This window comes from Trametes versicolor (assembly GCF_000271585.1).
Source record: "Trametes versicolor FP-101664 SS1 unplaced genomic scaffold TRAVEscaffold_13, whole genome shotgun sequence".
Classification (NCBI taxonomy): domain Eukaryota; kingdom Fungi; phylum Basidiomycota; class Agaricomycetes; order Polyporales; family Polyporaceae; genus Trametes; species Trametes versicolor.
In genome coordinates this window covers 834,152-850,038 of record NW_007360333.1, presented here as the reverse complement: position 1 = coordinate 850,038, position 15,887 = coordinate 834,152, and the positions used below count along the sequence as shown (strand labels likewise).

The 15,887-nt window shown below is 57.9% G+C and overlaps 5 protein-coding genes across 5 annotated transcripts in view; 1 reads left to right on the top strand and 4 right to left on the bottom strand.

The window, feature by feature from the left end:
* Nucleotides 1-1,353: 1,353 nt before the first annotated feature.
* TRAVEDRAFT_31851 (NAD-P-binding protein) lies at nt 1,354-2,825 on the bottom strand. Its single transcript, XM_008045852.1, has 7 exons — nt 2,638-2,825; nt 2,412-2,578; nt 2,241-2,350; nt 1,988-2,184; nt 1,791-1,922; nt 1,630-1,716; nt 1,354-1,562 (listed from the first exon to the last, which is right to left on the bottom strand). The coding sequence occupies exons 1-7, from the start codon at nt 2,764-2,766 to the stop codon at nt 1,455-1,457; spliced, it is 930 nt and encodes a 309-aa protein (XP_008044043.1). The 5' UTR covers nt 2,767-2,825; the 3' UTR covers nt 1,354-1,454.
* A 1,442-nt stretch (nt 2,826-4,267) lies between these two features.
* On the bottom strand, nt 4,268-9,073 carry TRAVEDRAFT_24178 (uncharacterized protein; the record flags this gene model as incomplete). The annotated part of the gene is made up of 13 exons (XM_008045793.1): nt 4,268-5,204; nt 5,258-5,776; nt 5,830-6,459; nt 6,635-6,697; nt 6,835-6,884; nt 7,117-7,165; nt 7,229-7,531; nt 7,582-7,634; nt 7,699-8,453; nt 8,509-8,612; nt 8,665-8,753; nt 8,808-8,980; nt 9,043-9,073. The coding sequence occupies 13 exons, from the start codon at nt 9,071-9,073 to the stop codon at nt 4,268-4,270; spliced, it is 3,756 nt and encodes a 1,251-aa protein (XP_008043984.1).
* Nucleotides 9,074-9,330: 257 nt separating this feature from the next.
* TRAVEDRAFT_90169 (uncharacterized protein) lies at nt 9,331-9,648 on the bottom strand (the record flags this gene model as incomplete). Its single annotated transcript, XM_008046117.1, has 2 exons — nt 9,331-9,528; nt 9,589-9,648. Coding segments are annotated over 2 exons (258 nt in total), but the record flags the coding sequence as incomplete, so codon positions are not given.
* A 748-nt stretch (nt 9,649-10,396) lies between these two features.
* TRAVEDRAFT_155513 (uncharacterized protein) lies at nt 10,397-14,583 on the top strand. The gene is made up of 7 exons (XM_008046116.1): nt 10,397-10,851; nt 10,913-11,207; nt 11,260-11,849; nt 11,900-12,332; nt 12,384-13,589; nt 13,646-13,962; nt 14,019-14,583. The coding sequence occupies exons 1-7, from the start codon at nt 10,495-10,497 to the stop codon at nt 14,406-14,408; spliced, it is 3,588 nt and encodes a 1,195-aa protein (XP_008044307.1). The 5' UTR covers nt 10,397-10,494; the 3' UTR covers nt 14,409-14,583.
* A 148-nt stretch (nt 14,584-14,731) lies between these two features.
* Nucleotides 14,732-15,887, bottom strand: part of TRAVEDRAFT_67216 (uncharacterized protein) — a gene marked incomplete at its 5' end in the record, with an annotated part of 3,409 nt that continues 2,253 nt past the window's right edge. The window contains one exon of the mRNA XM_008046115.1: nt 14,732-15,720. Coding sequence (XP_008044306.1) covers nt 14,827-15,720 — 894 coding nt within the window. The 3' untranslated portion in view covers nt 14,732-14,826. The remainder of the gene's footprint in view (nt 15,721-15,887) is intronic.

Genomic DNA, 15,887 nt, shown 5'->3' with positions numbered 1-15,887 from the left:
AGTCCTTTCGCCACATATGCCGCAGAGAGCTAGCAGCAACATGCCATCCGCACAGTAGGAGAGCAAAGAAGGCTGGCTTGGGGCCGTAGCGGATGAACACAAAGAATATGGTGCATGGTGGTGTGGGGACAAGTGGTAGAGAGCTTCGACAAGACAAGCGCTGCGGGCGTGCTCGAGCGCTAGAATCAATGTAGTGTCAGTCCGTATTAGGCAAGCGTAGTGTTAACAGCGCGTCGAAGGTGGAGGTCCGACGAGCATAGCGATCAACAGTTGCTCGAGCCTACACCGCCAAGTGCCAGATATATCCCTGCTATGTGGCGGCATCAAGCGTTAATCAGCCGGTCTCATACCCGGATGACATACTTCATTTACCTACGCGCTAGCTAGAATTCCAGTCTGAGCTTTCCAACCAACCTCAGCTGCGAGATATGTGGCCGCCAGGTATCAATGGCACCCTCCTCCCAGAGATGGGCGTTTGGTACGCGCTTCCTCGTCTCACTGACATCAGCCTCTCTGGCTGTTTCCGAGAACATAGAGGCGGAGCCCCAACCTGCTGACTCAAGTATCGCGACGGGGCTGCCCCCCATCGCCACGTCCTCCTCTTCCTCTTCCATCGTGTTCGCGCCTTCCGCGCCGCCCTCCCTCTTCGCCCCGTCCTCTTCACATCCCGAGCTGTTGCTCTGCGACTTCTGTCGTATCGCTTGGTGCGGGGATCCTACGTAGCGCATATGTTCGACTCCCGAGCTGTTCGCTCCGCGGCTCGCTGCCGTGTCGTTATTCGGGGAATGTGCCATTAAGCACTTATCGTCCACTGCCCCTCTCCCTGGACTATGTGAACGTTTGCGGCGAGGCCGTCTGGCATCTGTGGCGCGCTTTTGCAAGCAGTTTAGTAGCTCCTGGGCATCGGCGCCCATTTAGTAGCTCGTATCGTTGTAGTCACTCTGCTCGCATGTATTATATACCGAATCAATCACCTTGTGGCTTGATCATGTACATTCGGTGTCTACGTGCACCTGCTTCCAAGGCCGATCTGAGCTGCAAAATACGTGATATATAGGTTCAGCAACTCATGGACGCTCGGGCGAGTTTTTGCTGACATCGTGCTGCACCAACATGTAGTGACCGGCTACGACTGACTCCAGCACGCATTTGACAGGTGACGACGGCCCGTAACTGGACCCACGACGGATCCATTTCCGGTGATTTTCTGGATTTTGACTGGCTACCAGGTAGTGGTCGGGTGCCGGCGCTCGGTGGAACACATGCCAAATCCAGGTTACATCTACATGCCAGAATCATGGCGGTGTAGACAGCAAGTAAGGAGCAGCTCAGGGGATGATGCAAAAGCGAAGACATGAAATCGATGGCGGTGCAGACTGCATGTACACCCTGACGTGAGATAAATAATCGCGTTCCCGCGACGTCCGAATACACACATGATCGCATATACAAAATCAAACATCCTTCACCGCGTCTTCCAGCCAGATCCAGAGCGTCCGCCCGAGCTCGACGTTGTCGGTCTCCTTCTTCGCGAGCCCCTCCCGCGCCCACGGAATAAGGTACTACATCCATGTGTCAGCACGCGGTCCAGCATGGCACTCGATGAGATCGCGCAGAAGATGAACGCACCTGCCCGCCGAGACGCGCAGCCTGAGGCATGGTTCCCGCATACAGTTGGGTAAGCGCGCCCATCGGAGCCGGGAACAGCAGGGGTTTCTGCGGATGCGCGCGGTGTGCGGGTCAGTGATCCTGTCCGCAGACTGTGTAGCGTGACCTGAGGGTGCACGTACGGAGAGGAGCGTCGTTATCTTCGACCCGTTCCGCTGCAGCTCGGTCTTCAAGTTGCCCGGGTTAAGGGATGTGGAGACGATGCCCTGGTTCCCGTACCTCCGGTGCAGCTCGTTCGAGAACACCACCGTGGCCTGCGTTACGATAATATGATCAGTAAGACAGTTTCGCCCTGTAGACCGCGACGTTTGATACTCACAAACTTGCTCTGAGCGTACAACTTCATCGAGCCCGCCTTGAGGCGCTTCGGGCTGTCCCGGTATAGGTCGAAGTCGAGGCCGGACGCCATGTTGTGCGCCCCAGACGACGTGTTCACCACGCGCACCTTCCCATCCGGGGCCGTCTTTGCCGACTCAATTAGGAGCGGAAGCAGTAGCTTTGTGAGATAAAAGTGGCCTGCAGATACAAATTCCATGAGTCGGAGATGCTCATAGCGTGCACGCGAGACGTACCGATCACGTTGGTGCCGAACTGCAAATCAAAACCGTCCTTCGTGGTCTGCTCGATGGGCGGGGTCATGACCCCGCCGCTGTTGAAGAGAACGTCCAGACGGGTTTCCTTGCTACACGAACGAATTATCATTGTCAGATGGCCTGCAATTGGGTCGGGTTTCAGCCTCATACCTGAGGAATTCCGCGACCGCACGTTTGATCGACTGGAGATCGGCGAGGTCCATATGCAGGACCAACGCTACCTTCCCTGTCTCTTTGCGTAGGTCTTCAACGGCTTCCGCGACCCTCTTCGGGTTGCGACCCGCAATCCACACCTTCGCGTTATGGTTCAAGAGTGCCTGCGTACCACAGCGAGTTATTAGGTAAGGGAGGGTGTCGACTCGAACGAGTAACTCACCTTTACGGTTTCCTTCCCAATACCTGCATTGCCGCCTGTGACGAGCATGACCTTGCCCGTTAGATCCGGGATTTCGTCTACGCTCCACGTCGGCTTCGGCGGGAACATGTTGGTCCAAGCGCTAGACATTGTGTCTGAGTGATTGCGGAGGTAGTCGTGGAGTTAGTAGTGGAGGTGGTGGTGAAAAGGTTGAGGGGCGACTTGTGTATCTTGTGCGTCGACCTCGTTCGTCTTCTATACTCCGTAGAGCGAGGCCTGCAGATCCTTGCCGGAGAGACACGTGTGCGGAAGCCGATACTAGCATACCATGCAGCTGCCGGCCATAGTACGCATGGGAATGGCGTACGGAATCCCGAGCTCTCTTGATCTAGATGCAGAGCGTTGTGTCAGGCGGAAAAAAGCTTGAAGAGAAGACAGCCGTCCCGTCATGATAGCTCCGCAGCCTTGGTGTGGGCCGCGATCGTGAGGTTACAGCCACTCGTAGTTCCAAGTGCACCGGTACTTTGATGCAACCCTAGACCACCCACGTAAGTGAGCGGAACATTGAGGTACAAGATGCGCACCTACCTCTTGAGAAGCAGATGTTCCATCGTGTATCATACAAAAGCACCCTTGCATCGCCAATCTGTGCTATGTCTCATTCATTCATGAGTCATCACCGCGGGATCATCGCCAACGTTGCATAATGGACGTTACGAATTGGCTGAAACCTTCGTGGCTTCGAAGTTGATGCCTATACATATGCTCTGGTGTTTAGGAGCGACGGGGCTGCTGCGCAAAGAACGACTTATCTCCCCCAGGCGGACGCGGGTGACGTTTACACCAACGAAATAACCTTGGTGAAGGTTTTCGTGCACCGGCCTAACCGCTGGCAGTGTCTACTGGGTTCTATTCCTGTGTTGGCGTGCCTGGGCGGGCATTGCGGGAGCGACCGAACACGTGTGTCAGCCTGGCAGTAAGAGGGAGGCCGCGGCGCGACTCGGGTACTTGAGGAAATTCGCCGTGCGTGGCCAAGCAAGATGCCAGTGGTGTGTGTGGTATCGTTTTTGGCGCGTTACTGTACGCAAAGGTTGAAACTTCAAGAAAGGCATGCCATCTGCCGCATCCTAGCTGCTGGTATACTCGATCGGCGGTCGACTCGGGCCCCGAATTTCTTCACCGGCCACCCATTCTTGAAGCCTCACGTCAGTCTTTGCTGGTGCCGCGGGACGTAAATAAGACATACCGAATTTATAAGACGACACAACTCTGCATGCTGTTGTCAGGCTCGCCAAGTTCGTGAAGAGAGTAAGCCCACCTTCCTGTTTTGGATGCCCCGGCGCTTAGATGGTGGACTTGTGGGTTGCGCGAAGAGGACCTGCCATTCGTGCTCCCTCCCCTCCCTCGCTGCGCTCGGGGGGTCCCCCGAACCGGGCGCACTCAGGCGGGCACACTAAAGCCTCGTTCGCGCCTTTAAATTAGACCGGCTCCTCAATCCTCACTTTCCGATTCGCTTCGCGACTTTGTAGAGTCTCAAATATGAAGCAATTCAGAGGCCAATTTTAAGGTATACAAACTGCACAGCGACAGAATACACAATAATGATACAGAGTTGTGTCCGAAGAGCAGATGATCCCCAAAAGTACTTACATCAAGCATCGCCTCCCCGCTTCCTCTTGACCGGCGAACCACCAGATGTGGGACGAGGATCCACAATCGCTTCCACCGCGCAATCTCCGTCCTCGTCCTCGTCATGCTCGTTCCGCGTCCGCTTGCGAGAGCGCGGCTTGGTCTCGCTGCCAGGCGTCGGCGACTCGGGGACCGCCGCGGCGGCTGCCGCCTTTTCCGCGGACGATGGGCACGAGAGACCCTCCACGGGCTCCACCGACTTCGCCTCGTCGTCATCGTCGTCGTCGTCGATGACGATGACCTCGTTCTCGTCCTCTTCCTGCGTGTCCGTCTCAAGAGGTGCGCCATACGGCACGAACTGCACGCGAAGGGGGAGCCTCGTGAGCAACTGGATCGCCTCGTCGCGCGTGAGCTCGTTGAGGTCCTTGTTGTACAACAAGTCGAGAGAGACCGCGTATATGTCTCCCTCTACTGGTGGAGCCGAGATATGTACGTGCGGATGGGCGGGGGCGGTGGCGGTGGGCGCGGGGACGGCGGTGGGAGGGGCAGGGGTGGAAAGTGGAAGGGGCAAGTCCTGTTCATCCGCAGAAGAACTGTTTTCCTGACTCGGAGGGTCCGCCGCTTCGGGAAGCATGGATGAGACAGCATCCACGGTGGCGGGGACGGTGGAGGCGGGGGCAGCAGGTGCAGGTGCAGTGATGGCGGGGGCAGCAGGGGCAGGGGCAGTGATGGCGGGGTCATTGGGGGCAGGGGCAGCGGGGTCAGCGGGGGCAGGGGTGGAAAGTGGGAGTGGCGAGTCCTGCACATCCGCAGACGAAGTGTCTTCCTGAGTGTCCGCCGCTTCGGGAGGTGTGGACGAGACAGCATCCGGGGTGGCGGTGGCGGCGACGGAGGTTTCCGGGGCAGCAGCCGTCTTCTTGGACACCTCTGTCCATTCGCCCCACTTCTTCAATTGCACTCTGGGGAAGCAGATGAGAGAATGTGTCACGTCATGAAAGCGGGGCACACGCACTCGTTTTCCTTGTTTAAGTTGCGCATTAAGCCCATGTGGTTGTCCAGCCGCTGATGCTCGCCCCACAGCTCATTTATGTCCGCCTTCTCGTCGTACTCCATGCGGCGTATGACAACGATCTTCCGTTTCGTCATCATGTCCACAACGTGCAGCTGCTTGCGCGCAGCCTCCACCCCCTCGACGACTTTGTCGACCTTCAGCATGACCTTCGTTCCGCGCCCCCGCGGCTTCCTCGCGACACGCCTGGCCGCGCGTTTCGAAGAGGAAGGTGCGGGCGATATGGCTTCCTTTGCGATCTCGGCGTCTTTGAGGTGCCACACGCTGCGAACGACTGCGGTGGCCGCATCTTTCTCCTTAGAGTCGTCGTGCTTCCGCGCAGACATGGTCGCGCTGTCCTCTGCCGACATCTCGGGGTTGGCGAGCCCTCTACCACTTGGCATCTTGGGGATCTTCGGCGGACGCACGGCGCTGCCGGAGGGCAGGGCTTCAATCCTCTCACTCAGCGCAACGAAATTGTGTCTGTACGGCGCGTCAGTCCTGTCATCAGGATACCATAGGGAAGGAGGACGTACCCGATCTGCCGCGCGATCTGTTCTGCATGTGTGCTCATCTTGACCAAGCCTTTGTACGACTCGGCCATGCTGAGGATTTCGGCCCTGAGCTCTTCGTGTGCTGCTTCGAAGCGCTCGACGTAGCGCTGGAAGTTTACGATGTAGCCGTAAAGCACGAGACGGACCGCCTCGACCTCGTCGGCGAGGATGTCGATCGCCTCGTCCGCGGTCTCGCACTGGGACAAATCGACGGGCTCCCCGCGGTGAGCGGCAAAGTGGTGCTGGAGGTTGACGAACTGGGTAGGCTTCAGGGCGGGGTTTTGGAGAACGGCTATCGGAATATCGATGATCTGCCCATCCTCGAGGGTAATTTGTCTCATGTCGGCCAATGAGACAGATATTTCTCGGGCTTGGAGCCGTGTAGAGGATTGGTGGCCTGAGGTGGAGAGTTGAGGGGCGGAGGCTGCGGGCTGAGTGCCATTTGCTGGCTGGGTCGGAGCCGCCGGTGCAGGTTGGGCAGGAGCGGCAGGCTGAGAAGTGGTATCAGGCTGAGCAGAGACGGAAGGCTGAGAAACGGAAGTGGTAGACTGTGCAGAGGACATTGCGGTATAGGTGCAAGTGGTGAAGCTGTGATTGCTAAAGGAGGCGTGGCTGGGAGGGATGGTAGTGGTAGCGGGTCAAGTTGAAGAGGCGTCCGGAAGGAGGGAAAGACGCTTAAGTAGGGGCCAGATGGGACGCTTTGAACGGGGGCACGCCCCAAAACGGACAATGGAAAACTCAAGTCTCAGTGGCACCTTGTCTGCAGCCTCATGCCCGAGTGGCTCACTGATACGGGCTCTTCCCACGTAATGTGGCCCATACGTACTGCGTTCGTAACCCCAAGTTGGCCCTGGTAGACACGGTCAGTGGCGTCGGGGGGTGTGAATGGTCGTACAGGGTGTTGGCGCTCTGTCGCCAACGAGTGAGGTGAGCTCAACTTGCAAAAGGCTGGCTGCACTTGCCATATTCGTCATAGCCGGAGCATACCGAGCCCAGTCTGTTGGATCGGCGCGCTTGACCGTCACCATATGTTGCCTCTAAATGACGATCAACGTATAGCATGAAAGTAGAAGTCATGTTGCACAAGGGGACATCTGGCACGGCGTGGGTATCAAGGTCACTGGTACACACCTTAAATGCGTTTCATTTCAGAGGGCGTCTAACTAAAAGAAGGGCCAAGAGAAACGACGTATCTTGCGTATACTCGTTTACTAGCTAGTCATTAGGCTCCGGGAGATAAATCTCATCGAACCCGTCCGTATGGCGAACACTTCCGTAATCCCATAAGATGTCTCTCTTCTCGAACTCCTTGTCATGCCTGTATGCGTCGATTGTCAGCTCACTTCGCTCGCGCACAAACGAGCGATACGCGGATACTCACCATGCTCGCAAGTGGTAGACAATCCCTTCTGGAGTATTAGGCAGCTGCATCTCGCGGCAACCGTACTTCATGTGTTCCTTCGCAGTGAGACCCTTGCAGATCCGACACACAGGATAGTAGTCTGCATCCGGGCGCTTTGTGAGACGTTCGTCGACTTTCCCGCGTGTCTTGTCATCGATGACTATCGCACGCGACCGCGCGGGAGCAGTGTCTGCACCTTCCGCGAGGAGCTTAATGCAAGGATTGGAATCGGTGAGGACGTGATTCGCTTTCAATATGAGTTTGGGGTTTGCATTCTTCGTACTGCGGAAAATATCAGAATGCGTGTGGCGTTGAGACCAGGGAACGCATACCGCGCCCTTTTGCGCGTAATGTACGCGTGGATATCGGTTTTGACATGCATCAACTGTGAGGTCAATGAACGTAAGCTTCATAGGACGCTTTTAGGCTCACAGCACACGCCTGCTTACCAACTTCGCCCAGTCAAGCTCTTCTGGAGGTGGCAATGCCGGGTCCCCACAGGAGCAATACAGCCGCCCACTCCTCAGTAGGTCATCCAGCTTCTTCATGCGCGTTCCAAGCCGCAGACCCACCGCTTTCAGGATCTCTCCCCCGACCTTGAAGTCTCCGCACACGCCGATGCGATTGCGCAGCTTCGAACTCGACGTGGTGTTCCACACCGTGTCGAATGCGGAACTCCCCCACGCCGTCTGCGGGTGCGCGGCGCGCCAATGCGCATGCAACGCCTCGAACACGAGGGGACCAGTCTGGCACTCGGGCGTCTCCGAGCAGCGGAAGAGCGCGTAGTGCCGCGTGAGAACTTGCTCGGGGGGTAGTTTCGTGAGCGTACTGTTCCACGCATGCCGTTCCGCTTTACACCACGTCCGGTCGCCGATCATCATGACCGCGATCTCCCTTGCACGGGTCTTGTATGCATCCACTTCTTGCCGCACTTGTGTGGCAAGGGCAAGGAAGTCCGCTTCCGCGACGTCGCCCTGGGCATCGTTCTGCTGAGCGAGAGCGAGGAGACTCGGCAGATGGCACGTGTCGAACTCGTTTGGCAATAGACACCGCTGCTCATCGGGAATATCGACGAAGAAGTTGTCGAAGAAACCCGCAATTTGCCCCACGCGATGTGCCACTCTATCGTCGAAGGCCGCGCGCACACGGCGCTCCTTCTCTTCTTGGATGAGTGCTTTGAGCTTGGGCCGGAGGTACTTCCACGCTGCAAACAATTCCAGATTAGCGACTGCGCATATCTTGGATCGCACGAGACGTACTGCTTTCGGTGAGCTCCTTCGGCTGGTCAACCATTTTTGACCACTGGTCGTTCACAGGGAAGTCGCGCTCGTCGTATCCTAGATCTGCCAGTTTCGCTACAATGCTACAGAGACCACTAAGTACGGGAGACATGCAGCCCATCGGGAAATTCGTACCTCGCTTTCCGAACCGCCTTGAGATCATCCTGGTCCTGCTGCTGCCAAACTGCGAAGTCCCTCTCCCAACGCAGGAGAGCGGTTGCATGCTGTAAGGTATCACTTATATCAGGTATCGCATCGCATCGCGGCTGAAGGTCTACCTTGTGTATTCTGACGGCACCGGCCGCGACAAATTCCAGATACTTGCTTATATGCTCGTCTTCGCCCTTTGGGCGCACGGGACGGGTCCATGCAAGCCTTAGCTGCGGCAGGAAGTACAGGTGATCGGGCCTATGGGATAGGGCCTGTTCAAGGTGCTCCGCATACTCGATGTCTGTATGAGAAGCATAGTTGAGCTCGCGAAAAAGAAAGCAGGCGGCGAGAGCAGTGCGTTACCTTTACCAGCTTCGCACGGAACCATCGCCATGATCAGGCGTTGGGCCATTTCTTCGATCCCGTCCTCGGCTAGAATTTCTTCCCCCGTCTGGATACTTTCCAGAGGTGAGAACGTGTGCGAAAGCATGCAAGCGCTGCGCAAGCGACGCACTATATCTTTCGGCACGGCTTGCAAAGCCGCAGACGGATGGCGTAGTCCAGCCAAATTGGACGATTAGAACCCCATAACTGAGATTGGAGGTATGATTGATGAGCCTTCTGAGTTCACGGTAGCGTGGGAAGCCAACCTACGGTGCAAATGCGCTCGAAAAGGAGCGCAGCGTACGCGGGTTCATTCATTTCATCTGGACATGGCGGAAGACCTCTCACGTTCCCAAGACATGATCTCCATACCGACCTGCTCTTCCGGGTCATGAGTAATGTACGGAGAGGCTTCGAGGTCCTCGCGACATTGATGAGGTCGAGCGGGTGCAGGTGGGAGACAATCTGGTGGTAGCGTGACGATCAGACATGAGACGAATAGTGCAAGCATAATTCGTTGCAAACCTCGTAGAAAATGTCCACTGGAGCACGCATCAAGAGATCAAGTCGCCCTGCGGGTCCACGTCCCTTGGCTGTACCAGAGTTTGCTGAACTCGCTCTTTCGCTGGCATTTTTGCGCAGACGTTTTTGCGCCGGTGCTTTACCTCCCATGAGTGTATGCAATCACCAGGTATTCCAGGGAGTTATAATCCTTGCTGACGGATAGCGGGTACGGGTGTGGACGATGGTTCGAAAATTCAAGTTGAGAGGGATGGGAGGGGGAGGACAAACGGTTACGATCCGACAGTGCGTACCTGAAACAACCATGTATACCGCGCCCTATCGCGTCTCAGGTTTTGCCGATCATGCCCTCGCATTCCCTCTCAGCTATATGCAAGAAATCTTTATGACCATACGCTGATTTATAGTGTCTTCCTGGTTGACCCTATTCTCTGGGTGGACCGGGGAGGATTAGCATAATTTACGGCTGCGGCTGCGTGTCATGACAGCGGATAGAACAACTCAATGCGAGTGTAGTAGCGTAGCTCATTCGCAACTCATCCGTACCGACTTTCGTTGTTGCCTGAGTGTGTCAAACATGCGAAATCGATGTGCAAAGTTTCTCATACATGGGGCGAGACATGGAGGGAGGACCCAAAGAAAGAGTGTTAGTGGTTTGTGATAACTTAATACTACGCATATCTACGCATATTGACACAGTCAGTATTACGTAACTGATGCACCCCGTCATGGCTGGCGCAATTGAGTTTGGCCTCGCTCACTCCTTTCCTTCCTTCCATTTCCTTGCACCTGCTTCGGAGTCGTTAGGACAGTACACGATACAGCTGCTGAACTGCTGGGCGTCGCTTACTGCTTACACCACGCTTGCCTGGATCAATAAACTCGGCCGTCCCCGTGGACGCACTTCGAATGGCTCAGGGAAAGCCAGCACACTATTGGCGACAACTCAGGGCTGCTCTGACTGCTGGGCAATGGGATGCTCAATTTCCCGCGAAGGATGTGCACGGCAGGGTGGTCTCATGGTCCGACCTCCTCCGCAAGTTTAATAAACATTGTCCGGGCCACCAGGACGTCGCAGAGCTAGCGTCCCAGACTCACGCGCTATCACTACTGCTTTCAGCCAACTCTTCGGACCTCGATGGCTGTGACGTCGGCGCGCCAGGCGTGCTCGGACTAGGAGATGAGTGCACGCTCGCCGAGGAGCGGATAGAGGAGGGGCTCGCGGGGTATACTACACTCAAGCAGATGGGCGAGAATGGTTCCGATGTACGTGAAGCTGAGTATATCGTCAATGCCACATTTTGACGCGTAATATCATCATTTAAAGTCGGTCAAAGCCGCCTTGGCGTACTACGCGTATGCGCTTCGCCGCTCGTCCGAGTGTCTGGAACATCTTGCGCAAGTGAAAGATCTGTCTGAGGCTCAAGGTCCCGTCTTTCCCTCCGCAACGACCCGCTCGGCCCCTGCGACGCTACAAGTCCCGGGGACCAGCTCTGACACTTCTCTCTCTTCGTCCTGGACAGGCAGCTTCGTCTCCGGGCAGTCGTCTGCCTCCGTCGCGGACATCAATGAAGGTCGAACGTGGTCAACTGTGGAGCAAATCAGATGCGTCTGTCTGAAAGGTACGTGCCTGGTATGCGCACACCCATACCGGCTGAGCTGTGATCTACATAGGCATGTGCTACGAAAGCCTGAATGCGAGCGACACGCAAAGAGCTTTCACGACATATCTCTCCGCCTCCGCCCTCATTGCCAACGTCGTCGCCGAGATTCCCTCCAACGTGCTTTCCACTGCGGCGTCGGCCGATAGCAGCTCCTTCACGCGTTATCGCGAACTTTGGAGGTGGATCGAGCGCGTACTGCGGCGGGGCATAATATTGGGGGCGCGCATCTGCGATGCCTCGCGTACGGACGGCCAGAATGGCGCGCTGTGGACGCTCTTTCAACAGTACCATGCATGCAGCGCTCATTGGGCTCCCCTATTCCGCCCGGAGCAACGGTCAGCTGTCGCCGTCCTACATCTACGCGCACTCATCTTCCAAGCACGCGCCTTGCCCTTGCCGAAACCGAGCTTGGACAGGCCCCACCGGTGGATCAGCACAGTAAGGTCAGTCGTGCAGGAGTATCGGGCAATCCTGAGCGTGAGCACGTCGTTCCCGAAGGCCGGAGAACGGAATACCAAGGTTGAAGACCTTGTTGACCTTTCCGTGGCCGTGTGGGAGGCAGACGGCGCGGTCGGCGAATATGCTGGGTGGGTCATCGACGTACGTACATATACATCTGCCTTGCTGCGAGAACTTACAATCTCACACAGGTGTTATGGTGGGCTACGCGCCTCACGTTCAACTCGTTCAAAGTCTTCCGACACATGAGTCGCCTATTCTATGTGAGCGGAGATCCGGAGCTCGCGAAGCGCACCCTCCGTTTGTACGTGCAGATCGTCAGCAAGGCGCGGGAAGCGAGTATGGCGGAAAAGATGACAGCTACAGCCGAGTCCGATGGCGCGTTCGGCGCGGGCTCAGACATCGACACCGACGAGCAATGGGTGCATACTCTGGTTCAGGGCTCGAGGATGCTGTCGCGACTAGCACTGGCCGAAACAGACCCGGGCAAGGCGGTGGAGAACGCGAAAGAAGCGGGGGACATGCTGGAGAACGCGCGCCTGCGGTTGAAAAGTGACGACAAAGCTCTCGTAGCTAGTGTGGATCTGGCGGCAGCGATCTGGCACATCGTCATGGCATATACGGGTGAGTCCTCCTCAGAGATCGAGAGTGAACGTCAACTCAGACACCCTCCAGAGCAGGACGTCCTCACCCGTAACAAGCGCTTCGAAGAATCGCTCACCCTCCTACATGCGTCCTTGGAGACACTACCCACTGCATCTACCCATCACCATCTAGCGCTGGCGTACCTTCGGCCCGGGGCATCACAAGACATTCAGACCGCTATTGTACACGCACGCGCGGCCGTCGAGGGCGACCATTCCGAAGTTCGGCACTGGCATCTACTCGGCCTCCTACTCACCGCGTCTGGAGACTGGAGAGCAGCGAAGGAAGTACTCGAGATCGGTGCTAGCGTAAGCGAGTCAGAGCTCATGGGTGACGAACCAGAGCAACAGCCGAATGGTGCTACAACCAACGGGGACGTCCCGGATGGCGTACGCGTGCATGATTATGGATCAGTAACGGGAGAAGTCAACGGCGATTCACCAAACGGTGTCTCGGATTCAGAGCCGAACGGGGTTCTTCCACAATCTGCGCGGATACTGCACCAGGACGCTACGGAGCTGCCACCTTCCTGGGTCCTACTGCAACCTCTAGGCGACCGCCCGCCTCCGAACCGACAAGAAGCGTTCGAGCACGCGCTCCAGTTGCGGATGACACAGTTGACGTTGACGGAATTCGTCGAGGGGCCAGAGGGCACGGGTGACAAGTGGGTAGAGGTCTTCCAGTGGTTCTCAGAAAGGCGAGAAGTGGGCGTGGAAGACAGTGAGTCGTCACCGGCCGCACTCTCTCCGTCGCAGCACGCCGACGATACCGCAGGGCGGATGTCCATCGATAGCCGTCGGGCGTCGCAAGAAATCAAGCCTGCCTCCATGATTTCGTCACTGGAGAAGCCCGCCCACAACCCCGCCGTCCGCTCCTCCGGCCTTTTCCCTCCTGTCGAGGAGCAGCCAGAACCCGGTCCGACGCCTTCCCTCGATGTCTCCATACCCATCACGGTCACCCCGGCCTCACCTATGGCACACAGTCCTGCCTTCTCGCAAGACCAGCTCAGCCGACCGAGCTTGAACGGCACTGTGAAGGAGGAACCACAAGGCGAGAAGCGCCTTTCCGTCGAAGACGGACATCGCGGCAAGGGCAAGAAGGTCCGCGAGGTGTTTATCAGCGGTGTGCACAAGAGCCGTGCGCGCGTCACGACGATCTCGAAGAAGATCGGGCACAACGTCGGGCGGCACAACCACCAAGCCGGCGGGCGTATGAAGCGGTCGACGTCTGCCCCAGGTATGTCGCTTTGATCCGGCAGTGTGTTGAGAGAATTACTGATGCAATAGCGGTAGACTTCCGCGCACTGCTCGGCCAGACACCATACCAGGCCTCCTCAATCCACTTACGACAGCACCTCAGTATCTACACGTCACAACAAGACTTGTCGCTTTTGGAAGCCCCGCCACCGCCACCTCCGCCTCCACAACCTTCGAGTGCACCTACCCTCTCGCGAAACAACGCACGGCTAGCGAAAGACCGGCGATTGCTCAGCAATCTGTGGCTCATGTCATCAGCGACCTTCCGCAGACTGGGCAAGATCGAGCAGGCGAGGGGGGCCATCCAGGAGGCGGAGGTCCGCGACGAGTGCAACCCCGCTGTCTGGGTGCAGGTTCGTCGCTTTCGCCGCGCCGTATTCAGCCCAATCCCTGACGTCCTCATACACAGCTCGGGCTGTACTACCTCGCGCTGGACGAAGACCGCAAAGCGCTCGAGGCCTTCCAGAAGGCGCTCTTCATCGCGCCGAGCGACGTGTCCGCGACGATCCACCTCTGCCGCGTGTACCTCGGCGCGCTCCAGGACGGCGCCGGCAAGCCGAAGCCAAAGGCGAGCATCGCGCCCGCAGACAAGGACAACGTCGACCTCGCCGTCGGCCTGCTCTCCGCGCTCACGAAGGGCGAGGGCTGGGACGTGCCCGAGGCGTGGTACTTCCTCGCGAAGATGTACGCGTTGCAGGGTCGGCAGGACCGCGAGCGCGAATGCTTGTGCTTCGCGCTTACGTTGTCGGAGAACAGGCCGCTGCGGGATGCGGGCGTGGCGGTGGGATGGTGTCTGTGAGGACGGGCGTTATGTGCGTGGGTTGGACACGGGTGCTTGGTAGTTGGATACCCTGGGTATAGGATCGGGGGTGATGTGTGGCGGCGCTGGTAGGGAATAGGTTGCGGACGTGCGGTTACCCCACTTGCTGTTAATCCCGTATTGAACTATGGTTTCTAATGAACAATCGAGCGAGTCAATCGTGGTGAGGGGCTGCGCACATTGAGGTCGATACGTTGACTTCGGGTCGTGCATAGTCGGTGGTGGGCTACACACGTTCGGGTTCCAGTTCGAGAGAGAGTATGTGTTATTCTGATATACAAACTGCGCGGTCAACAGGGTATGTTACAAGTCCAATGCGACGGTATCGTGGGGTATCTACACGAGAAAGGTTATACACGCATCTATACAGTATCAGTACACAAGTCCGAGCTTTTTCTCAGCCCTCAGTCGTGACCTCGGGCTCCACACGCGCCTTCTTCGCAGCGCGCTCGTCCGAATCCTCCGCCGCCGCATCCTTGTCCTTCTCGAACTCGTCGCGGGAACGCTTCTTCTCCCACGCGTCGCAGTGCTCCCTTTTCCCAACACGGACCTCATCACCGTCCCGAAGGTAATCGGGAAGGGGGATGACGGACATCCTCACCGTCAGCAGACCCGCGAACTCCGTGTAGTACTCGCGCACGTCCGCGGTGCAGACGCGCTTGTACTGCGGGCGGTCGTCGACCTCAGCCTGCTCGTCTTCAGGCGCGCGCGCGCGTTTCTTGCCTTTGGCGTTCGCGGAGAGGACCTTGGAGGTCTTGTGCCACTTCTTCCATGCGAGCGCCTGCGTCCGATTCTCGGTGTGCAGCTTCTTCAGCTCGGTCATCAGAGGGTCCTCTGGCTCCTTTGGCTCCTCTGGCTTCTTTGGCTCTTCTGGTTCCCCGGGGCCCTCGTCTGGTTCCCCGGGGCCCTCTTCAGCAGGTTCAACCCTGACGCCTGGTTGTCCGCCCTGCGTGGAGGACGACTGCGGAACCATCGGCCCCTGGCTGCGGCGCGCAAAGAGGTCCTGCAGCACGGGCTTCGGCGTTCCCAGCGCCCGGATTTTCATCGGCAGCGGCGGCCCCGCATCGGTCGCGCGCGAGGGGCCGGCGCGGGGAGGGGTCTGTGGGGCGGCCTGGGGGAACTGCGCCGCCGCCGTCGTGGTCTCCCCTGCAGGCAGGGCGTTGCCGTTCATGTCGAGGTAGACGGCGTCCTGCCTGCTGATGCGCACAGCGACCGGCGGTGGGCGAGGCATGTCTTCCACGGAGCCGTGGGTGACGATACCGTTCTCATCCACAGGGATGAGCACGGCGTTCTGGCGCCGGAGACGACGGCCGGGCGGTGGGAGGGGACGCATGGGGCGCGCTGCTTGGGCGTTGTCTCCCGCAGCTAGGGCAGGAGCGGCAGGGACGGGAGCGGCAGGGACGGGAGCGGCAGGGACGGGAGCGGCAGGGACGGGAGCGGCAGGGGCGGGGGCGGCAG